This window comes from Chrysochloris asiatica, unplaced genomic scaffold (genome assembly GCF_000296735.1).
Source record: "Chrysochloris asiatica unplaced genomic scaffold, ChrAsi1.0 scaffold00007, whole genome shotgun sequence".
NCBI classification, from domain to species: domain Eukaryota; kingdom Metazoa; phylum Chordata; class Mammalia; order Afrosoricida; family Chrysochloridae; genus Chrysochloris; species Chrysochloris asiatica.
Genome location: NW_006408525.1, coordinates 11386703 through 11410978, shown reverse-complemented (window position 1 = coordinate 11410978; position 24276 = coordinate 11386703). Strand labels below are relative to the sequence as shown.

General features: G+C 50.9%; 1 protein-coding gene across 1 annotated transcript; it reads right to left on the bottom strand.

Annotated features, from left to right (window-relative positions):
- Positions 1-5383: 5383 nt before the first annotated feature.
- On the bottom strand, positions 5384-24085 carry CUEDC1 (CUE domain containing 1). The gene is made up of 9 exons (XM_006832399.1): positions 23747-24085; positions 18662-18789; positions 11077-11203; positions 10233-10428; positions 9311-9394; positions 7601-7672; positions 6714-6807; positions 6120-6178; positions 5384-5451 (listed from the first exon to the last, which is right to left on the bottom strand). Exons 1-9 carry the CDS (start codon positions 24083-24085, stop codon positions 5384-5386), a joined length of 1167 nt encoding a protein of 388 aa, XP_006832462.1.
- Positions 24086-24276: the final 191 nt, after the last annotated feature.

The window sequence follows — 24276 nt, the reverse complement described above, 5'->3', positions numbered from 1 at the left end:
CCACAGAGAAAGATGTGGCAGGCAGTCAGCTTCCATAAAGATTTACAGCCTTGGAAAACCTATAGGGCAGTTCTACTCTTCTATAGGATGGCTGGAGTCCTCGTGTGGTGCTGTAGGATAAGCACTAGACCGAAAAGTTGGTTTAAACTGCAAGATGGGCAATTCAAATCTACCAGCCGCTCTTCAGAAACCCTATACAGAGTCACTGAGTCAGAACCAACTCGATGGCACTAAACAATCACGTAGGGTGGCTGAGTGGAATCTACTGCGCCTCAGTGGGGTGGGGTGGGCTCCACCCCTAGGATTTCTAACTCAATAGGTCTGGTCTGGGGCTGAATTTGCATTTCAAATAGGGTCCCAGGTGGGCTGCTGTTAGGCTCCAGAGATTACACTACTCCATTTTTGGGTGCTGTGACGTTGATTCCACCTCAGAGGGACTCCAGGTGGCAGCAGTATTTACAGGAGCCAGCCACGGGCTTTCTCCAAGAGAACTGCTGAGTGGGTTTGAATCAGCAGCCTTTTGAGTTAACACTGGAGTACTTCACAGGTGGCCCACATTAGTCCAGAACCAAAACAAACACCCACCCACTCACAGTCATCAAATCAATTCCAACTTCTAGTAGCTCTCTATAAGGTTTCATCCTTCTCCCTTGGAGTGGCTAGTGGACTTGAACTTGCAGCCTTGTGATTCCAAGTCCAGTGCTGATCCTACATTGTCATACCAGTTGTCCCTGGTTGGTTGGTTGTGTGCCATGGAGTCAGTTCTGACTCATAGCAACCCTGTATACTGTTTCCAAGGCTGTAAATCTTTATGGGAGCAGAAAGTCTCATTGGAACAACTGGTTGTTTCTAACTGCTGACCTTGAGGTTAGCAGCACAAGTCGTCGTAACTACTGGAGAGTTCATGTTGTTGTTGTTATTAAGTGCCATCAAGTCGATACCGACTCATAGCAACCCTGTATAGGGTTTCTAAGTAGTAGCTTGGTGAGCTTGAACTGCCAACCTTGCAGTTCAAAGTAATCTTGCAGTCTAGCACCTTAACCCACAGTGCTACACCAGGACCCCCAGGAGTTCATGTTGTTGTTGTGAAGTGTTGAGTCAATTCTGACCCATAGTGACCCTGTATAGGGTTTCTGAGGAATAGCTGGTGAGCTTGAACTGCCAACCTTGCAGTTCAAAAGGCTTTGCAGTCTGATGCATTAACCCACAGGGCCACACCAAGACTCCCCAGTTCATTTGTTGTTGTTTTTAGGTGCCGTGGAGTCATAGCGACCCTATGCACAACAGAACGAAACCAGGAGTTCATAGGTATCAGTAAATAATGCTGAGCCAGGGCCGAGGAACCTTTTGGTTTGCCCCGCTCCGGAACGCAGACCCGGTATCATAGGCTGGCCTTGGTATGCACTTTATAAATCTATATGGGTCTGGTTGGAGTGGGTCAGACCCTGGTGGGTGGGGATCTACTTTGGAGGGAAAGGCAGAGCAACATGAACCCTTTGTCTGTGAGGAGACAGATTGAGCTTAAACATGGCACCAAGGGGCCGAGGGCAGGGGAGTCTTGGTATGGGTGACCCCCAGTAACAAGATGCTGGGGGTGGAAGCCACAAGGCCGGAAGCCACAACACAGGAAGAACTTTTGGAGCTTCAAAACTGCTGTCTGGAAATGGCATCAGCTGCCTCTGATGGCAGCGAGTTCTCAGTGTGGGAGGCAGTCCAGCTGCACTAAGGAGTCCGGGAAACTAGAGGGTCTGCGCCCCTTTTAAGATTCACCATTAACCCAGAGCTGGCCATTTGGGAAGGTGACCTGTCTGCAGCTTTGGTAACAGGCCAGTTTTCCAAGTGGCGTTTCCTTGCCTATCAGCAAGCGCTTTACTTTCTCTGAGCAAACTGGAAAGTGACAGCACTGGGGCATGCCAGCAGGTCAATGAGGGTGTCACCTCCTGAGCAGCTTGGGGAGAAGGCCTCAGATGAGCTGCGGGTTAATGAGAGTGGCCCATGACTCCAAGGGCCAAAGGCTGGGGGCACCGAGGCAGGTCCAGCCCACGTCGCCGGCCACATCAGAGCACCAAGAGAACACCAAGTCTTTATTACAGGAATTCCTATGAAACAGCTCCAAGAAAAAACCCACACATAGGGAAAAAACAAAGCAACACACACAGATGTGGGACTGGGACTCCCCTGCCATGAGTCACAGCGCAGGCCCCCTCTTCTGCTCCTGCGTGTCTGAGCCGGTCTGCAGCAGGGGCTGGTGGCCCAGGGGGCTCTTGGGAGGTTTCTTGTAGTTCTAGGGCATTGGGGCAACGCAAACTTGGTCACACTCCAGTGCTTGCGTTTGGGGGGGAGGGGGAGAACCGTCTGCCACTGGCCGAGCAGGGGAAGCCTGTGGTCTGGAGTTGGGCCAAGGCCTTTGCCTGGAGCAGGAACAGGCGGTATAGTGTGCTCATTGTCTCCCCTCGCCTCTATCGCACGCCCTGGGCGCCCACCCCACTTCCATTATTTCAAGGTGACTTGTGGCCACCCATGCCCCACCAAAGATTGGCTCCCCCTCTCAGCCGCATGTGGGGGAGCTGGGCTGGACTGACCCCACACTCTGGGGCTTCCAACTCTTCTGAGCGGTCTGAGTCTCCAAGTTGAGGTGGCAGGCAGAGCGCTGCCAGAGGATCACAACAGCCTCTCCCCCATTGGCAGTGGTAGGTGTCAGATAAGCGCTCGTAAAATCAGAGTATTCCTTCTCAGGGGGTACCCAGGAAGCCCCTCTGCCCAAGGAACCCCCCGCAACCCAGATTGGCAGCTGCTCGACCTTGCCTGCAGACCTGCACTCTCAGCCAACTGCAGGTCTTCCATGCCAGCTGGGAGTCAGAACTTGACTCCAGGATCCCGTCCAGAAGTGGCTTGTGTCTTTCAACAGGTTAAAGACTACTCATGCCTAGCCAGAGTCCTCCAGCCCCTGGGTGGCCACCCTTCTCATCCCTGCTGGAGGTTATTGGGACCACGGGGTTTCTGTCAGCGGCAGTGGATGGACCAGGCAATCAGTCACCTCTGTGGTGGCCTGTCACTCCTTTAACATTCAAGTGACAGCCAAGACTCTTCCCCCAGTGTTCCAAGCAGGGGCTGTGCATTAGGATAGGCAGCCCCTGGGAAAGGCTGGGATGTAGAAGGCCATGGAGTGGAAAGGTAGGTGCCCAGAAGGGAGCTGGAAAGGGGCAGGAGTCAGGCTGGGGAAATGACAAAGGAAGGGAGGTAGGGCTCCATCTTACAGGGTCACTCTGCCCTTTCCCACATGCCAACCTTTCCCTTTCTGGACTTTTTTTTTTTTTTTTAAAGTGGGGTGGTACCTGTATTTCCACACATTACCCCTTAGAACAGCCTGGCTACAAAAGGGCTGTAGGGGCCCCAGGTCCCAAGATCTACGCCCCATGGGAAGTGGTAGTGGCAGTGGTGGCTGGACTGTGGCCAGAGGATCCCAGGACCTTAAGACTCGAGCACCATCTGTCCGGCTGCAGCTAGGTCTTTCAGCTGGAGGCTGGCTGTGCTCTGCGGCTGCCCCCACTGGGTCAGACCATTTCCAGCAAGGAGGCGCTGCTGGCATCTGGGGAAGAAAGGGATTACACATCCTTTTCAGAGAAGCCCAATGAACTTTCCTGGTTCCTGGAGAGAGAGTTCTGTTTTTTCCAGAGACTTTGTCAGTCATGGGACTTCCAGAAATGTTCCAACTTGCAGACTGGCAAAGACACTGGCAGTTAGAGATGGGTGGGAGTGAATGCCAGGTGGAAGACGTTGTATGAGCAGGGGTTAGGGTGGGAGGGTGCCTGGTCCAGTCCGTGACAGAGTAGCTCAGAGGAGCTAGACCAAGAGAACTTGGAGGGGCAGAAATGCAGACTGGAGCTAGACACCAGCCTGAGGAATTCAGAAGACTACTCAAGAAGCCCCATCGAGAAAGCAAAAGAGCAATGGGTTTAAAGTGGAGACTTGGTGGTGGGATGAGCCCAGAGGGTTGATGAAGAGACTGCTCTACACCGGTACTGCGTTTCTGCTGGGATGATGGCCAAAGGAATGAGGAGCACATACGAAATGAAGTCAGTGAGTTAACGAAATGAAGTCAGTGAGTTAACGTCCAGGGCTGGAAAGCCAACTGGGGGGTGAGTTAAGTGGAGCTGCGGAATGAAATACAGCTGGACAGAAGTGCCCAGAGAGCAGGGGATTAGAAAAGTTAAAGGGAGCTGGGGCAGAGCAGTGAAAACAGCGGAGAGGACGGAGGCAGCCCAGGATTCCTGGGTCATGGGAGTTTCAGGAAAGATGGTGGGTGTCAACAGGATGCAGGATAGGAGAAGGCAGGTGACCTGCCTGCATCAATCCAGGGGTGGTGCAGGCTGCCAGCCTGCAGTGGGCAAAGGAGGATGCCAATTTTTGTTAGGTGATGAAGGCAGACATTGAGGACTAAGAATCAAGGACCAGGTTTTTAAGGAGAAGAGGATGTAGATTTGAGGGGGCAGCTGGAAAACTCAGGAGAAAAATGTTTAAGGTCCCGAAAGAGATGTGGTTTTGTACAGGACACATTTCCCCTAGGGACCAGCGGGAAAAGAAGGTGAAGATGGCAGCACCACTGAGTGGGAGTCGAGGCGTTTTCCCTGGCACTGTGGAGCGCTCGCTTGAGAGCAGCTCTGTGGGTGAAGAAAGCCTGTAGAGGGTGGCACAGGGCTGGAAGCGCCAGGTGAAGGAGTCAACTAGAGGTGAGGGAAAGCTGCGGCCGGCCATGCGGAGGCGAGAGGCACACATATTTACTTGTTTCTGGCTGTGTCCTCTGTCCCCTGGCTTATCTCTCCTTTGCCGCAAAGCTGAGGGCAGTAAGGGTTACTCCATAGTCTGCAAGAGGGCCATCCTCAACTCCAGAAAATCACATGGAAGTACTGACTCCTGGAGATGCAGACAGGAAGCAGCCTAATTGGGGGCCTAGAAGAGGGACCAGTAAGTGGCATCACCCACCAGAACTGCAGAGAGGAGGAAAAGCAGCCCCTAGGGAGGGAATGGGAGAGAGTGCCGACGGGGATGAGGAACTTCGGTTTTTCTTAAATCTTCCTCTCAGTGAGGCCAGAACACCGCTGGTACAGGCATATTCTCTTTTGTCAAAGGAATGTGAAGTACCATCGAGTCAGTTCCAACTCATTGCGACCCTATATAGGGTTTCTGAAGAGCAGCTGGTGGGTTTGAACTGCTGACCCTGTGGCTAACAGTCCAGTGCTTATCAAAGGACTAGATAATAATAAATGTGAAGACTAGTTTCAATGCAAGAAGCCCATGTCCCCTGCTACCACAAATTTGAGGGAAGAGACCTGGTCCTGGAAGGACACCTGTGTGCAGATGGGGCATTCCCTGGGCTTACCTCTTACTGTCCTTCTCTTAGAGATTCCTCCACCTTGGGCGCCTCCTGCCGCCTTCCCCGGAAGTCTTCATCTGCAAAGAACAGAGGAAAGCAGCCTCACCCTCCACCCTGTAGGGCCCAGCTGAGACATGTCCCCCAGACTGAGCCACAGTGACAGGCAGCAGGGCCCAGTGGGGGCAAGCACACCTGGATGCTGGCCTGGCTCCATCACAGAGCTCTGAGGCCAGGGAAAGTAACTGCCCGCTCATTTGTCCTTGGTGGTACACTGTGAAGGGGGATGGGGGAAGTCGACAGGCTATTCAGGTGACCTCTTTTCTGAATGTCTCCCAAACACCAAAGGCCCCCTCTGCTCTGTGGGGTGAGGATCTAGGTGAAAGTTATAAAGTCTCTGGGTCCCAAGCAGAAATCTGCCCAGGGCTTGGTTCTACAGTTGAGGGCCCTCTACATGACTGGGCCTGTCTACCTGCCTGTTATCCCAAAATGGTACCAGGCATTTGCTTGACATGTAGACCTCTATGTGGTATTGGCCCCCTCCCATCAGGTTTTGAGGAAAGAAGGGAGGCAGGTGGGAGGTTCCACTCCTCTGGGTCACTTGCTCACCGATCCTTGATGTGTCCCCCAGGTTGGGCGCTCCCTCCCCCCTAGTGGATCCACTGTGGATCAACCAGGATCTCCTCTCCAAGGGTCACCAACCACACAGGCTAACTTTTCAACACTGCGCCCCACCACCCAGCCTCACCACACGCGTGACCCTCCACGTCATCTAGAAGATTGGCAGTGGATGCTGCAGCCCCCAGCCTGCCAGACCATTCAGGAAAACTTATGGACTAGGTGGGCACTGCCGTAGGCCTGCAGTCCTACCCACTCCTCTACCTGCTCCAAGCTCAGGAGGCTTCTCCACTCCCCAACCCAGATTCCTCTGATTCTGGAGGTCCACTGAGCAGCCCCTGACCACACTCACTCTATCCCACTTTCTCCCTCCTCCCCTTTGACTGTTCAACTTGTACTATCCTAACTCTGTTTGAAAAGCGTGGGTGGGAGTTTGGATACTAATGTGTAAAATCTTAATTCTACTTGAACTAAAAGTGAGATGGCAGGTCCAGCGTGCCTGAAATGAGGAAGAGGGAGCTGTGTGGGTCACTTTCAGTAGGGAAATTAGGGCAAGGATGTGCTGATTTCAATGAAAGAAACCATTTTCTCTCAAGGACCCAAATTACCCATCCAACTGCAGGGAATGAGAGAGTATATGGAAGGGTACAGCTGGGGTCTCCATGTCTTTAGCGTCTGTCCGTCCACCCACCGCCCCCAGCCAGTCCCAGGCTGGAAAGGATACGACTGATGCTTCGACAAATGTTTCCTCTTCAACTTCCTCATCTTGGTCTTCTCTGAGAAGGCCCGGGCAAGTTCAAACAGCTTCCTCCGGGTGGCTGGGGCAGAGACACGTGTGAGCGTTCTTTTTTCCATGGCTCGAGCACCAGGCCAGGGTACCCCAGGTCTAGAGTTGGGGCAGCTGGGCAGGCTGGCATGGGAGAATGGGTGATGGCGAAGAAGGAATGGAGGACGCCAGGCTGCCTGCCATTCCGTCTCCGCCTGCAGGGGCAGCATACGCCCACTGCGAGCCCGCACAGCCAACAGCTCAAGATCCGGGTATTCCTTCCCAAACTGATGCATCCGGCTTTTTTTCCTGCCAGTTGCCACCTCCCCAGTCCCTCCTCACACCACCGAAAGTGTTGTTCTGAAGTCTCCTTGAAATGAAGCCTGGGAGGTTTACAGCTTTGTTCACACCTGGCTGTGTGGGGAGGGGTGGGGGTTGGGAAAGTGTCTAAGGCTGGAAGGACTTTATGTGGTGAGGTCACCAACCCCACAAGCCACCTGCCTCAGCAGAAAGTGGGCTTAATAAAAGCCTCCCCACAGAGTCAGAGCGGCCAACACTCTTAAGTCACAGAGGATGTGAACACTACTGGTATTGGGGGGGAGGGGGAGGGAGGGATGGTAGCACAATACTTTTCTGCAGACAGCTGGCTCAAAAGGATTTAAAACTTAATTTGTGTCCAGACACAGCTGTAGAGGGAAGGAGGTAGAACAGCCAAGAGAGCTGGCCTGCAATTAAAATGTCACTTCAGATCACCAAGAGTCGGCCACATTAAAAATTCTGGGTGGCTTCCAGGAGCCCACAGACCTGGTCCTAGGAGAGCCGGGAGGAGAGGAGGCAAGACTCACATTTTCCCATGTGTTTCAACTTGTCCCTGAATAAGGCATCTTCAGATACAGCTGGATTGGTTTCGCTCATTCCTGGAAGGGGGAACACCTGATAAGAAAGGGGCCTTGGGGTTGTCACAGCACTGCCAGGGCAGGGGGTGCTGGGCTTGACTTGACACCGCCCCCAAAGAGGCCAAATCAGGCCTCTCCTTCAAAGGCTTGTTAACCAGGAGGGTGTTTAGAGTGAGGAGAGAACTCAGGGTGTGGGTGGGGTGGGGTCCTAGGTGCTCCTTCCCCCTCTAGAGCCTGGTTTCCTCCCCTGTGAGAACAGGGCAGTCCTGCCTGTGTCTGCTGAGAGCTTGCAGCAGCCCTCACAAGACAAGAGTGTTCACTTCTCTGCCCCCTCCCCACCACTGAAGTCACCATGGTAGCTTGGAATCAGTCATGGGGGAAATACCTACACATGAAAATCACCAAGCCCCACAAGGCAGGGCTTCCCCACACCTAAAATCAGTTAACTTTCACCAACACACTCGGCCAGTGTCCTGCGTGGTCGTGAGAACTGAATATGGCAGTGGTAGTGCCGGTGGGGTGGGGCTTCCTTCTTCCTTTCAGGGTCCCCACCTTAGCGGACTGTGAGTAGGAGGGAAAAAGGGACGCTAGTCAGCTGCCCTGAGTCTCCCCACTTGCTCAGGGCCCTTCAGAAACCTCTGCTCTCCCTCCTGCAATTCAGCCCATCCAGGGGCACTTTGCCTCCAAGTCCGCTTTGAGTCACTTTGATCCATCTCAGCAGTGCTGGCATCTCCAGTTAATTTGGGATCCAGAACAAGAGGCTCTCAGTTAAAACTCCCAGATTTGGGGGGCGGGGTGGGGGAGGGATGGCTAAGCTCCTGCCTGTTGTAGACAAATCACTTTCTCAGAATTTTCTCTCTTTGAGTTAGGATCAGCTGGGCTGGCCCCATCCTTCGGCTTCCCCACCCCCACCCAACTATAAGAGGAAAAGTCTCTTCCAGACAAAAGCTGCTAAGCCTTTCCCGGAGATGGGCAGCCGGAGGTGGGAGGAACTGACTCGGGAGGTCACAGTTAACACATACAGTGTGGAGTCGGGTCTCGTGCTCCGTGTTCCCAGCCCCAGCTCAACCCCTATTGTCCACAGCTCTGACAGTACCACTGCCACCCTGAAACCATCCTCAGTCTGCTCCTGCCTCTCACCATGGTACAGTGTACCCCCAAACTCAAAATTCTCTCCCATACTGAGGAGACAAGGCACTGCCTGAATGAATGACGGACAGAATGGAAAGACCAATCCCTTTCCAGATGGACCCTGTCCTCTTTGTGCATTAGCTACACAAGCAACAAGTGTTTCTTGAACGTGTGTCTCCTGCAGTCACCCCAAAGAGCAGAATCTCCCTCCAGGTGGAGACCAAACCTTTAAGCCTCCGCCTCCCCTCCAAGGGGCGTTCTGCGGAGTTCTGATGCGTTCAGCTAACCTGTGCCAGCAGATGGCGCCTGTGGGCTCACAGCCCCCAGCAGTTCTAAAAAGATGGGCTCCATGATAGGTATGGAGGTGAGGCGGAGCCCTTCCTTCCAGCTCCTACCCTCAGTCTGTGTATTTTAAAGTAGAAAGGAGTTCCCCTCTTTCCTCACCCTACCCCCAAGTACTAAATCTACAATTGGAAGGTGGGAATCGAGCCCTACGTCCTCCATGACTCTGCCAAGAGGCAAGGTTACCTGGAGCAGGAGAAGGGAAGCCGAAGTCGTTTCCGACAACCATGCTGCTGGATTTGGATTTCTGGGACTCGTATTTCAATCGATCTAGAAAAGGACCATGTTCCAGTCAAGGGGTTAGTTCCTAGTCTGAGTCCCAGGAGGTGACTAGAGGCCAAACCCCAGAGTTCAGAGTCACACAGGCACACACTCCAAAACACGCATGCACACACCTCTCTCTGGTGCTCAAAGAACCAGAGACAACAGACAAAGACCTGGAATGTCAGAATGTCGGAATTTGAAGGACTCACGTCCCTCATTTAAAAGAGGAGGTTCTTGCTGCAGCACTGGGGCCAGTTCTGGGCCTCCTCCTTTTACCCAGCATTCTCTCTGCACACCTTGTTCTTCTCCAGTGGCACCCACAGTTACAGTTACACATACACACACTCGAATGCTAACCCTCAGGAACTACAGACAGACCTGGAGCTCTCTCCCGATTTTCCCACCCTGACAGGGAAAGGCAGCCAGGCTGGGGACTAGGGTCTCTAAGTCAAAAACCACCAAATACTTGAAAAGCTCAAGAGCCCCTGCTCTACTCAGAGAGCTTCCTCCCTCATTAACTCCGTCACACACATGAGCTCCTGGTCATGTTTGCCCCCATGGCTATCACGGTACAAGTTAGAGCCACACACTCTTTTCCCTCGTGGCCACCTAGTACCAAGGCCCATGCCTACACAGAGTAGATGTGCAAAGAGGAAGGAGAGGGCACAAGAGGGAGGAAGAGGAGAGAACTAGGTCTCCCCCTGGCAGAATTCTGGGGCTCCCACAGAAATGACTTAGTGGGGGGCATGGCATGTCTGGTCCGGACAGAGAGGAGCTGGTACCCTTGACAGTTCCTGAGCCCTCGGACTAAAGCCAGCGTGACCTCTCCCCAGAGGTGCACCACCTCTCTCCAGGGCCAGGAGGAAGTCGCGGTTGCGCTGCAGCTCCTTCATAAACTCCTCATTCTGTAGGAAGAGTGCGATCCTCTCATCCTCCAGGTACTGCTTCCAGCGGTTCTCCTGGTCTCGGGTCCCTGCCCCAGCCCCTGGAGGGGGTGGGCCTCCCTCTCCGCTCACGGGCTTGGGGCCCCCAGGGTTACACTGAGGAAGCAATAGAGCAAGGGCACATATTGTACAAACATCCATGCCCAGCGGGGTCTGCCCATCATTTCCTGGGATCCCCTAGTCCTGCCCTGGGCCTGCAGCTCTTTGTGGGGCCTAGGCATCAACCTAAACCCAGTTGGGGAAGCAATCGGGGCTTACAAACCACCTTCCCTCCCCCATCCCATCTTGGACCACTGCACCTCTCCATCGACATGCTAATCACAAGTGATTGGCAGAATGCCCAATAGCCTACACATGGATTCCTTGCACCAGCTGCCTCTTTGCCAGGGCACCTTAAGATATGCCAACATCTGGGGAGAAGCTGTTCATGCCTTTCCCAGGGGTGGGGAGGTGGCCCTCTGCTATGACCTCTCCCCTTCCAGCCTGGTGTGATGGCTGCAACTAGACAGCCTCCTTAGGGTTGTCACCTTCCCTGGGTGAAACAGGAAACCAGGCCCAGCCAGGAAATGAGGTTTTGGGTTCACTGTTCTTTCCTTACAAACTCGGGGCAACTAAAATAGCTCAGCCTGGGCTTCCAAATCAGGAAGTACAACTGGCTGGCGCACAGTCTGTTGGCCTCAGGTGGTAAAACAGCAATGCTGAGCTGGCAGGTGGGTGAGGAAGGTGGGAAAGAGCCCCCAGTACCTGTATGCTGTCCAGCTGCTGGGGCAGGATGCGGAGGAAATCCTCAGGGAGGCTGCCCAGGAGTGGTGGGTTCCAGTTCCGATAGCGCCTCTGGCTTGAAGGGGGGCTGGAGCCCAGCACATCGATCCTGGGGTATGGGGCCGACAATGAGGAGGGAGCAGTCAGGCCAGAACACAAGTCCCCTGGCCTATCACGCCAGGTCCTCAGGCAGATCTGATCCAGCTCAGTAGCATTTCTGTCAGAAACTTCCCTGGTCCCCACTACTCCAGGGCAAAGGCCTAGCGCTCTAGCACTGTGGAAGACTCAGTATTCTGGGTCTCCAGTAACTCCCCAGGCTCAGCTCTTTCATCCTAGCATAGACACCTGCTGTGCCATTCACTGCTCTTCAACCACTCACAAGGCCCAGGTCTCTAGGATTAGGGAACTCCGTTTGTGGTTTCCCCGTGTAGCTTGTGGATTCAGTGTTAGATATCTATGTTATTAAATGACAGCAGAGAGCATGTCCTCTGTTCCTGTCTCCAGCACCTAGCCCCCTGCCATGTGGATGCATAAACTAAGGACACAGTCTACCAACAGCAAACCACAAGGTGGGCGGTTGAAGCCCACTAGCCACTCCACGGAAACCCTATACAGACCTGATTCCCTCATCTAAAGACGGCCACCTGGTAGCCCACTCGAGGTGTGTCCTAAACAAGGTTCTGAGAAAGCATATGGGCACGTGAGAGTGGAAGGGGTTTTGGTTCCGGATTTCTGTCTGAGGTGATGCTCTCCATTGGCAAGGTGACTGTAGGGGTCCAGAGCTCTGTGGAGGTCAACAGCACAGCAAGGGGCTAAGAGGAGCCTCCCAGGTTCCTGCCCTGCCCCCCTGGGGCTCTCCATAAGCCTCAGCAGCCTGCATCGTGGCAACCGCAGGACACGTGTTCTGCTGAATCAGGGAAATGACACTGGAAGGCAGCCGAGGCCCAGGGCGGTGGGGGCCGCTCCGCTCTCATCCTGGCTTTGATTTGGTCTCCAGCTCCAGGAATCCCAGCCGCCCCCTCACTAGCGGGGAGCTTTTCCGGGCTGCCGCTGACTGTGGAAATCACTTCCTTTCCTTTTCTATTTTAGGCGGGTGGCCGGGCAGGGGGGGAGGGGCGGGGGCGGCAGCAGACGGGATAACAAGCTGCCTAAGTGCTCGGTGGGAGATCGGCTGTGCAGACTGGTGTCTCACTCCTCTCCTCGTCCGCCTTGGCCCTGCAGACGGGGGAGCTCCCACCTCAACATGGTCTCCCACTCATAGGCCAGTTGTCATTCTATTTTCATCACTGTCTGTGGGCTCATTTTTTTCCCAGGACCCCAAAGGCTGGGGAGAGAGGGTACCCCATCGCTCAAGGACTCGCAGGTCACTTCTGGCTACACCTCCAGCATCACCACCCTTCCTTGGGCTTCAGTGTCTCCAGCTGGGACACGGATTGTTGTTAAGTACCAGAGGGATGGGTTCTGACTCACAGTAACCCTGTATAGAGCTTCTGAGGCTGTAAGTCTTTAGGAGAGCAGAAAGCCTCAACTTTCTCCCCGGCAACTGGTGCGCTGCAACCTCCGCCAATGTGGTTATCAGTCCATGAAACAGAGCCACCACGCTCCCCCAATCAAGGGTGCCCACCCCAACTCAACCACAGTGAGAAGGGAGAGTGCAGAGTGGCATTGGGACCCCTTGAGAGATACTTTGTCTACAGAGACCCGAAGGGAGCGGGAAGCTTCCCAGGGCCGCGGTCCAAGTCCCTTGGCGGCTGGGCAGTGGTCCTGAAGGAAGGACAGGCCAGCCCCAGCGGCAGAGATGAGGTCAGTTCACAGCTGCGCGCAGCGAGCTAGGGGCCCTGAGCAGAGGCAGCCCCAGCAACTCCATTGTGGTTGGAAAGGAATGTCAGAAATGAGCTGAGAGGCAAATAAAAAATTTCCAAGGCTGTAATTTAAACGGAAAAACAGCAGGCGGCCGGTGAGGCAAAGACCTCTGGGTTTCATTCAGGCCGACAGAGAAAAAGGACTGGCTGGGGGAGGGGGCCAAGGAATCTAACCAGGGAGGATCTCCTGGCCCTGAGTCTCTGCCCCTGGACCCTAAAACTAGAACTTGGAGCCCCATTTTAACCCTGTCCCCAAGTTTACCTACAGAACCTCAGACCTGAGAAGGGTGTCAGACAGGCTAGGGAGAACTTTCGGTAAAAAGCAGACATTGAGGCCCATGGGCTATCTGGCTTAACTCTGGGCACTCCAGGCACACTCCCCTGGGAATGCTCCCAGCACCCCAGCAGGACAGTGCCCAAGCTCTCTGCCTCTACCCCTTCTGCAGTCTCACCAGCAACCAAAGGGGGTGGGCCACTCCCACAGCCCCCCTCCACTGGAATCTGATCACATCCAGCAGCCAGCAGGAGTTTCCTAAAACTCTAACCCCTGGGATGGCTCCCCACTGTCTCCAGGGTAGGGTCCAAGCTCCTTGGAGGTCCCACATGCCACCCCCTTTGTTCACTCTGCCTCCCCGCAGCCTTTGCAAACTTCTGGAGCTCCTTGGATAGCTTTCTTTCGTGCTTACAGACCTTCACACACTTCACAGAATGTTTCCTTTTCCTGGAAATGTCCTCTGTTTTCTCAGACTAGCCTGGATGTGTCCTTCAGATCACAGCTGGGACAGCAATACCTATGGGCAGCCTTTCCCCATCCCAGACCACGTGTCCCCACTCCCATACTCTAATCTCCATGGGGAACAAGGCAGTGCCCTATTCACCTCTGCATCATACACTGATTTAGCAGCTACATAAGGACAGTGACAAAAAATGCTGCAATAAATGCTGTGGGTGGAGGGACTGAACGTGGCCTGGAGAGAGGGTCTAGGGGTAGGTGTGGGCTGAGCTGGGCCATCCGGGGGCAGAGGAACAGAGGCACAGGATTGGCCCTGCCTCTTCTAGACAACGCCTCTGGGAAAAGCCCAACCTTTGTCTCAATATCCAAGGTTATAACTGAACCAGCCAGTCCTGCCAGGGGGAAAGAAGTAGCAGTATGTTCTGACTGCAGGTCTGGTCCATATATGGCACTGTGCTAAACGCTCCACTGTACGTACGTTTCATTCAATATTCATAATAGTGTCATAAGTCCCATTGTACAGATGAGGCAAACAAAGTAATAGCCAAAGGTCACCAGCAGAGAAAGCAGGTGAAGAGGGGAGTCCATTCTGTCTAACTTCACACTCAATGCTCCTGTTTCTTCATCCAGCCCCCCCTGCTCCTCAAAGCATTTCCTGGGTCAGGCTTCCAAGGCTCAGGCAAAGGTAGTAACTTCTCTGAAGTCCACAGGGTCTGAATGAGATCTCTTATGTCGAAGTCTAGTGCTAAGTCAACTTGCTTCCTACCACTGGGGTTTCCTTCACTGGTCTGCACTGCCACTGGTCCCAGCCATACCCCCAACACACAGCAAGCTGAGTAGGGAGGAAAGATCAGGACGTCCATGCTAAGGTTACCCTGGGATTCTCCTTTATGGCCTCAGTTTGCCCTTCTGAAAAAAATAGGCAGAATCACTGTACCTACTAAGAACTGAACCCTTTGGAAAAAGCATCTTGTTGTTGTTAGGTGCCATCAAGTTGGTTCCGAATCATAGTGACCTTATGCACAACTGAACGAAACACTGCCCAGTCCTGCACTATCCTCACAATTAGTGTTACGCTTGAGCCCACTGCCGCTGCCACTGTGCCAATCCATCTTGTTGGGGGTCTTCCTCTTTTTCACTAATCTTCCCAAGCATGATGTCCCTCCTGATAATATGTCCAAAGTATGAGAGATGAAATCTGGCCATCCTAGCTTCTAAGGAACATTCTGGTCACACTTCTTCCAAGACAGATTTGTTGGCTCCTCTGGCAGTGCATGATACTTTTAATATTCTCCTCCAACACCATAACTTAGATACATCAATTCTTCTACGGTCTTCCTTATTCACTGTCCAGCTTTTGCATGCATATGAGGTTATTGAAAATACCATGGTTTACATCAGGCACACCTTAATCCTCAAATTGACATCTTTGCTCTTCAACACTTTAAAGAAATCTTGTGAAGCAGATCTGCCTAATGCAATATGTCATTTGACTTCCTGACTGCTGCTTCCATGAGTGTTGATGGTGGGCCCAATAAAATGAAGTCTTTGATGACTGCAATCTTCTCTCCATTTATCATGATGTGGTTTATTGATCCAGTGGTGAGGATCTCTGTTTGCTTTACATAGGGGTGCTACACATATTGAATGCTGTAGTCTAGGATCTTCTTCAGTAAACAGTTTTTAAGTTCTCTTCACTGTCAGCAAGCAAGGTTGTATCATTTACATATCACAGGTTAATGAGTCTTCCTCTAAACCTGATGCTACATTCTTCTTCTTCATATAATTTAGCTTCTCTGGTTATTTGTTCAGCATACAGATTGAATGGTGAAAGAATACAACCTTGGCACACACCTTCCTAATTTTAAACCATTCAGTGTCCCTTGTTCTGTTAGAAAAACTGCCTCTTGGACTATTATTACACGTTCCTCAATTAGGTACTCTGAAATACCCACTCTTCGTAATGTTTTCCATAGTTTGTCATGATCCACATAGTTTAAAACCTTTGTAGTCAACAAAGCAAAGACAAATATCTTTCTGGTATTCTCTGCTTTCAGCCAAGATTCATCGCACATTAGTAATGATATCCCTTGTTCCACGGCCTGTCTGAAGCTGGCCTGCACCTCTGGCAGTTCTGTTAGTTTACTGTTGCAGCTGTTTTTGAATTATCTTTAGCAAAATTGTGCTTGCATGTGATATTAATGATACTGTTCAATGATTTTCACCTTCTATTGGATCACTTCTCTTTAGAATGGGCACAAACATGGATCTCTTCCAGTCAGATGGCCAGGTAGCTGTCTTCCAATTTGTTGGCATAGATGAGTGAATGCCTTCAGTGCCTTATCAGTCTGTTGAAAGATTTTAATTTGTATTCCATCTATTCCTGGTGCCTTGCTCTTTTGCCAATGCCTTCAATGCACCTTGAACTTCTTCCTTCAGTACTACTGGCTCTCGATCATATGCTATTCTCTTTAAATGGCTGAACATTGACCATTGCTTTTTGTTACAATGGCTCTGTGTATTCCTTCTATTTTCTTCTGATGCTTTCTGCATCATCCAATATTTTGCCTATAGAATCTCTCAGTGTTGAAAGTTGAGGCTTAAGGAGTTTTTCTTCTGTTCTTTCAGCTTGAAAAATGCTAAATGTGTTCTCTTATAATACATGACTTTGTCTTCTCAAGCTGCCCTTTGAAATTTTCTGTTCGGCTCTTTTACCTCCTCACTTTTTCCATTTGCTTTAACATCTCTATGTTAAAGAGCAAGTTTCAGAGTCTCTTCTGACATCCATTTTGGTCTTTTCCTTCTTTCTTGTCTTCTTAATGACCTTTTGCTTTCTTCCTGTATGATGTTCTTGATGCCATCCCACAACTCTTCTGGTTTTCAGTCATTACTGACTAATGCATCAAATCTGTTCTTGATATGATCTCTGAATTCAGTTGGGATATGTTCAAGGTCATATTTTGGTTCTGGAGGACCTGTTTTAATCTTCTTCAACCTCAGCCTGAACTTGCATATGAGCAATTGCATCTGCCCCTGGCCTTGTTCTGGATGATGATATGGAACTTTTCCATCATCTGTTCCCACAGATGTAGTCAATTTGATTTCTGTGTATCCCATCTGGTGAGATCCATGTGCATAGTCATCTTTCATATTATTTTAAAAAGGTATTTGCAATGAATAAGTCATTGGTCTTGCAGAATTCTATCACACGATATCCAGCATCGTTTTTATCACCAAGGCTATATTTTCCAACTACTGATCCTTCCTCTTTGTTTCCAACCTTTGCATTCCAATCACCAGTAACTATTTTTAAAAAATCATCTTACATGTTAAGAATAAAGTCAAAGAAAAATCATTTAGCCCAGGATGCAAGCCCTGCCTAGATCCACCTACTAATTACTTGCACCCCATATTAGCCTGCCATCTCCCGGTATTGCTTGTGATAAAAGAAGGACCCCAGCATGCTCAAAACCTGACTCCAGACACTGCCCCCATCCCAGAGCTTTCCAGGACTCTCTCAGTTCCCCACACTGCGATCACTGGGATGTCCCTCATTAGGGAGGTAACAGGATTCAGCAGCTAAGAGTATTAGCTCTGAAGTCAATCTGACCTGGGTTCAAATCCCAACTGTGTAGCCCTGAGGAAATTATGAAATTTCTCTGTGACTCAGTTTCATCATTTGTAAACTGGAATGATGAAAACGGGCCAGCCCATGGGTTGTCAGACGTTCAAATGTACTGGTATACTAAAGAGCCTTGTCCGTTTCTGGCACTACAAAGGCAGCTATTATCTATGAATGGTAGCTATTATCTAACTTGTGGATTCACAGAGTTCTCCACCAAGGTCTCCAGAAGGAAGGATATACTAGGTCCAGTTTCCTGTCCCATCATCTCCCCTCAATCTTCACCACCCCAGACCTGAGTCATTCTTAAGGAACAGCTGCTCTAGGACAAAGAGGTGACCCCTGGGCTCCTTCATAAACATTGTTGTTGTTAAGTGCCATTAAGTAGGCTCTAACCCATAGTAATTCTGTAAAGGGTTCCCGAAGAGAGGCTGTTGAGCTTGAACCACCGACCTTGTAGTTCAAACTGATATGGAGCCCAGAAAAACAAGCCCATGAAATTCTGCTGGCAGCCAGCTTCATTTCAATCTTCCAAATTTCAGGTTCTGAGCTGGAAGAAGTCACCAGAGCCCTATTAGACTTCTCTTCTGCCCCTAGTTATCAAACCATCCCTGAAAAGGAAGCTTTTCACATTGTTTAAAATCCCCCACAGCATCCCTAGCCCAGGTATGACTAACAGAGTTCCATTCCACTGATTGCTGATGAATGTCTGGGGTGCTGTGTTGAGAAGGAATCTGAAGTCCATTTTTGGCTCAGCAGGCAAGAACATGGTGATTCATTAGTAATGTCTGTCATGGGCTCAAGAGGGAAAATGTCAGAATATGTCCATGCTCTTGTCATTCCCGCTCTGACATCTCACTTGATAAACATTCCCAGAAAGCAGACGCTGAGTGTTATTTAACCTTGTGTGGTGTATAAGTGTCAAGAAGTCTTGCAGTTCTTACATTATGAAAGTCCTCTTTGGTGTCTAGCTGAAATGTCTCTTGCTTCCGTTGTTGTTGTTGTTGTTGTTAGGTGCCATCAAGTTGGTACTGATTCATAGCGACCCCGTGCTTCAGTTGTTGTTGTTAAGTGCCATCGAGTTGGTTCCGACCCACAGCGACCCTGTATAGGGTTTCCTAGGAGCAGCTGGTGAGCTTGAACTGCCAACCTTGCAATTCAAATGGCTTTGCAGTCTGGCGCATTAACCCACAGCGCCACACCAGGACTCCTATGCTTTAGTAGAGGCCTGTTTTTGATGGAATAACATACTATGGGTTCCAACTATGTTCCTAACCATGTTTGTACTCACCCTAGCCCCTGAGCCCCCTTCCCCATCACCCTGTGCTCTGAGAGGAAATGAATGCTCACCTGGGAGGTGGAGTTGGAGGAGCCAGAGGGTAAGGCCTGTCGAACATGTGCATGTGGTAGGCTGGGGGGGAATACACCGGCGGGGGCTCTTCATCGGAGCTGTCGGGTTCTAAAGTCCTTTCCAAGATCTAAATCAGAGGCAACAAAAAAGAAAGGTTCACAAGACTTCCTTGAATTTAAGAAGATTCAGGTAATACTTGTGCACGTGCTGGTAGGAGTGTAAACTGATACAGTCACCACCCTGGGAAAACGTTTGGCTGTATTTGCTAAAGCTAAACACATGGCCACCTCTGACCCTCACTTCCATCATATCTAGAAGACATGAAAGCACATGTCCCCAAAAGAATGTTCATAGCTGCACTAGCCATCTAAGTAAAGTTCAAAGACAGGCAAAACAAATAACACATCCACACACTAGAAATGAGTGCAGTGGGACTCTGTGTCCGGTGGGTGAGGGTGGATTCCAGGTTCTAGCAGTGTGGCTTCTTGCTTGATCTGGGTGCTGGTAACGTGAGTGTGTTCATTCTGTGAACACTGATGAAGCAGCACACTTGTGATTCAATACTCTTCTGTGGGTATTCTTTTTTAATAAATAACTCAGTTTTTTGTTGTTTTTTAAATAAATAGCATTCAAACAAGATGTATCTTATATAGTATTAAGATTAGGATTTTATATTTAACATTAAGACATATTTTGGATATTCAATTAGTAATACGGTTCCTAGTTTACCAGGTCTAGATCTAAGATAATTCCCATGAAAAATGTTGAATTTATGAAAGATGTATTTTGAGACTCTGAAAAATGGTTAATTTCTCAAATATAACATCAGTGTCCAAACACCTACTTTTTTCCATAGGAGTGGACACTAACAAGCTGGACAAAACAATCTTGAAAGTATATGACTCTTCAATAGTGAGTAACTGTTATCATGGCTAACTGCGACTGTCACAACTGTAAAGGTAGAAGTTTTGTAACAAAAACAGGGGAGTAGTTAATCTTACAGTTCAGAAACAGAGGACCCTAGGACCATCAAGGGAGAAGAGCATGAGCGGAATGTGGGATCCTATCCAGAGAAGCAGCGACACCAGAGACAGAGGCAGAGATGGGGCATGAGGAAAGGGAGCAGTTGAGGATTCTAAGCTCATGGAAAGAGAGGGACTGAGTGCTGGTGGACAGGAGGTAGGCTTGCAGAATGTGCCCTTTGGTTGTTTAAATTATTATATATTCCTGAGTGTTTTTGTGCACATCCTCCTGCGCCTCCCCCCAAAAAAACAGAGGGCATAGAAGCAGATACTGTTGTACAGAGGAGATTGTAATCATTGCAATGAAATGATGGTATAAAACCGATGTTCTCCCATGGAAACTATTGCTTAATTCACAATAAAAACTTTTTTTTAAGAAAGTATACGAGTGTCTACATACAATGTGAGGTCTGTTGCTGATGAATACAGTACTTGTGATTCTTAACCACTGTAGCACAAGTGTTATCTTAGTGGCTTATCTGGAGGAACATCTGGAAGATGGGTTCATCTGTGTTTGTGTTTACTCTTTAAAACACTTATTTTTCTCTGATCCCAAGTTGGCTTTGCATCTATCGAGTAAATCAAGTCTTCAGCTGCCTTAATAGGAGTGCTAGGAGGGTAACGCTTTTTCTGCTTTTCATCTTGTATTTTAGTTTAATGTATTAAGATGTTTTATTTCAGATTGAATAAATGTAAATAGAAATTAAATATGAATTTGAATGAAAAAAAGAGAAATAGCATTTCACCTTAACCTCAAACCACCTGTCAAGGCAACTCTGTGACATGACAAAATCACACCCTATTTTTAAAAGCGGGCTCTTCATCTTGGAGATTTAAAAAAATCTCCTGACTCTCTGGCACACACAGGTTGGATTTTCAGGGTGGGCAGTGGTGAGGATGTCTGCTCTCCCTCCCAACTCCTCTCTACATCTAGGAACAGAAGTGGGATGGAGGCAGGTCAAGGGCTGGGCAAAGACAGGTGTTCTTGCTACCTGGACTGACCTGGACCCTTCCCCAGAGGTCCCCAGAGGGGTCAGGGACAGGAAGCAGCCACTGATACATCACAACCCCATGTAGCCTCTTGCCTCTCTCCCTCTCTGCCTGCAGCTCTGTTTCTATCTCCTCCCAAACTAGAGAATATGCTGGGCCCTCTGAGCACTCAGAGGCTGTGGACCAGCCCTAGGGTCACCAGGCCCCACTCTGAATCGCAAGTGAATCTACAGAAGTCACTGCTAAGGCATCTCTCCTCCACCTGGCTGCACAGCTGGCCTGGTGGCACTGCTCCTCTGCCTGAGTCAGGCCATATGCAGACTCACAGGGACACTCTGGTATGTGTGTAGGGGGTGGGGGGTGGGAGGGGGAGCACCCTAGCTCTGTACACACACAGCCAGCACGGCCCAAGGAGGCCTCCTGCCCTAGAATGCACTAAGGTCCCTTCCTTTGAGGCAGAAAATACTTAAACAAATGCTTTTGCAGGAAAAGCAGAATATAGCTGTTTAAGGGCCATCCCTCTGCTCACCCCAAATTTCAACAAAAGGAAAACCAGGTGGAGAGACACTGTTGGAAGCTCAGCTCCGACCCAGTGATGGGTCTCTCACAGGAGAGGGGCTCAAAGAATTTGCTGCTGTGTCCCCCAGCCCACACTCCCCACTTCCTGGCTCCCTCTGCTCTGAAGGATAGATTCCAGGCTGTGGCACAGAAGCCATACCCCTTGGCTGGAGTGGTGGCCAGCCAAGGGGTATGGGTGAGGAGGAAAGGGGAGCTCAACAAAACTGCTTTCCAGAAGAAAGCCGCTAAGGGTTTCCTCCAGGGCGGCAACAGGAGGCTCCTTCCCTCTCAGCCCCTCCTGCGTGTCTGTGCAGCCTCATGGGGCTGCAAGAACCAGACGTTCAGCAGAGGCTCCTGGACTAGAATGGGAAACACCAAGGCGGCAGGCGGTGGGCCAGGCACGCTCCGGAAAGAAAGGCTGCTCCCGAGTCTCTAGGGAAAGTAACCCAGCCACATCTCTGGCCTGCCCCTGCCCTGCCTCTCCACCCTCACAACCCGACCCCAACCACAGCATGGTTGTTCTTCTGGCTCTAAAGGTGCTGGAGTTTTTGGCCCTGTGGTCTCCGAGCTCAATTCAGTGTGAATGATGGATGCCTGCCAGGTGCTCTGGGGGGCAAGATCTGGGACATTTATCTGACAAGAGATAATTCTCCATGTGGAGGATACCCCTCGGGCCAACCCACCATCCATCAGCCCGCAGAGAGGGGGCTTCTTCCAGTCAGCAGTTACTGTCACTCCACATGCTGCTCATAAATTTTCTGAAGCACTTTCCGCTGGCTCAGGAATTGCCCACAGAGGGGCTCAGGCAGAGCGCCAAAGGTGGGGGGCTGGGGAACCAGCCAAGGGTGGGTAGGGGTGCTGAGAAGGGACGTAATCTGGGAAGCAAGACTCTTAGAAAAACAGGAGCACACACATGGCAGGCCTTCCCAGGGGTGGTGAAGCCTCACGGAGCATTACAGGACCGGGCACCACAGACAAAGGAGGAATTTTACTCTACCTGCCAGGCTGCCAAAGCAAATGGCAGACTATAAAAAGGGCCAAGAATGCCAAGACATGTACCTTTCTTATGCACACACACACACCTCTCCCATTCCTATACTCCACAAAGTGGACCCTGGGTTTCCCATTACGTTTCCCCACAGATCAAAGGAGTAAAAAGCTGTGCAAAGACAGCAGCAACATTTATTCCTTTAGCAAACACCTCCTGCCTGCCTGCTATGTACCAGAGCCATCCTAAGTTCTTCAGGTGACAAGGAATGAGCCAGACATGGTTGCCCTCATATAGCTGCACCTCCACCTGAAGAGAGAGGTCCCAGGCCGCAGCCACTAGGGAAGGAAGAACAGAGAGGGACTGCCTGCAGGGCTCCATTGGGAAGGACTCCATTTTCTTTCTGTAAAACGAGGGTAATAATAATACCATCTCACAAAGTCTGGAAATTAGATAGTACATTTAAAGGTCAATTTAAGACAGTGCTCAGCCCAGGTGGGGACACCATGAAGAGCCCTGTTAAATCCCATCTGCTGGGCCCTGCTGTCTGCGGCTACATGCCCACCATGTCCCAGCACCGCTAAAGGCAATGATCCTGTGTGCCTCCTTCCTCCCTTCTAGGGACAATGGGAATTTAGTAGGTCACCTCCTTTTCCCTTGGCCACATCCCTGGAGCGAGAGGAGCAGGAATTCTTGGGTACCACTTACTCATACCTCCATCACTCTGCAATCAAAAAGACTAAATGGGTGATTCTGATGCTTTACCCCCCTCAATGGCATCCTAGGGATATAGCCCCAATCATTTTCTCATCAGCAAGGCCAACAGAGCAAGGGGCAGACAGTGGCAAGGTTCAAACCTCCCTGTCTCCTCTCACTTTAGGATGCTGAAGATGTACTGCTACTAATTCCCAAGAGTCTTCATGGAAGACTTATACCTAAGTCTTCCCATGGGCACCTCCCTGCACATCCTCTCTCACACTTCCCTCTTCTTAGAGTTTCTGCTGAACCCTCACTCTGTCTGGGAAGTCCCCTTCCTCTCTGCTGTCTCACTTCTCCCCTCACTGTAGGACTCTGCCTAACTCTTGTCTCTGAGCCATACTGCACTGTGAGCTCGGTGAGGGTAGACACTTCATCTGCCAATAGCTACACAGAGCAGAGGTCCAAAAAGAGTCCTTCCTGAAAACACAAATTACAGGAGTCTTGGTGTGGCACTGTAGGATAAGCACTAGACTGCTAACCACAAACTTAGTCACTCAGAAACCCTCTACTGGGGCACTTAACAACAATACAACAGACCTGGAGACTGGGGTCAGTACATTAGAGTGAGGCCCAGGTATCTGCACTTTTACCAAGCTCAGTGATTTTGATGCCTGGTCCTGGGTCTACAACGGAGAGGGAGCTCAGTGTTTGTTGAATAAATGTATACTTTCTGCCAATACGGTTGCTGACTGGGTTTCCTTAGGAGAAATGAGTTAGAACCCAGGCCTAACTCAGGTCCTCTAAGAGGTCTGCATAGCTATTGCTACCTCCGGGGGGATGCTGTCCTCTGAGTCGGAGCTGTCCTCGTAGACGCTGCCACCCCCGTCCAGGTTCATCTGCAGCAGCTGGTCGATGGTGGCGTCCACGGCGCCGCTGTTAGCACGCAGTACACACTCAATGATGTCGTAGTCCATGTTGGGGAACATGGTCTTGAAGTCGTCCATGGCTTGGTTGAACTCCAGCCGGCGCACCTGACGGGCAGGCCGGCTGTTGTTGAGCTCCTGTGCCGTGGTGGTCCCGGTCCCGGTGCTGCCCCCGCTGCCCCGCGTGCCGCCGCTGCCCCCACCACCCCCACTGCTGCTGCTCCGGCGGAACAAACTGGTCATCTTGCCGAGTCGCTTAGGGAAAATCTTTCCAGCCGGCAGAGAGGTCCCTTTCCCCGGCTCCCTCCACTGTCAGCCCCTTGAGCCTGGGGGCTCAGGACACTCCCTCTGACAACTCCCCCCTGCGTCTTAGATGGCTGGGCGGGAGGCGGATGCAGGGGTCTCTGTCAGGAGGCTAAGCTCGTGTGTGTGAG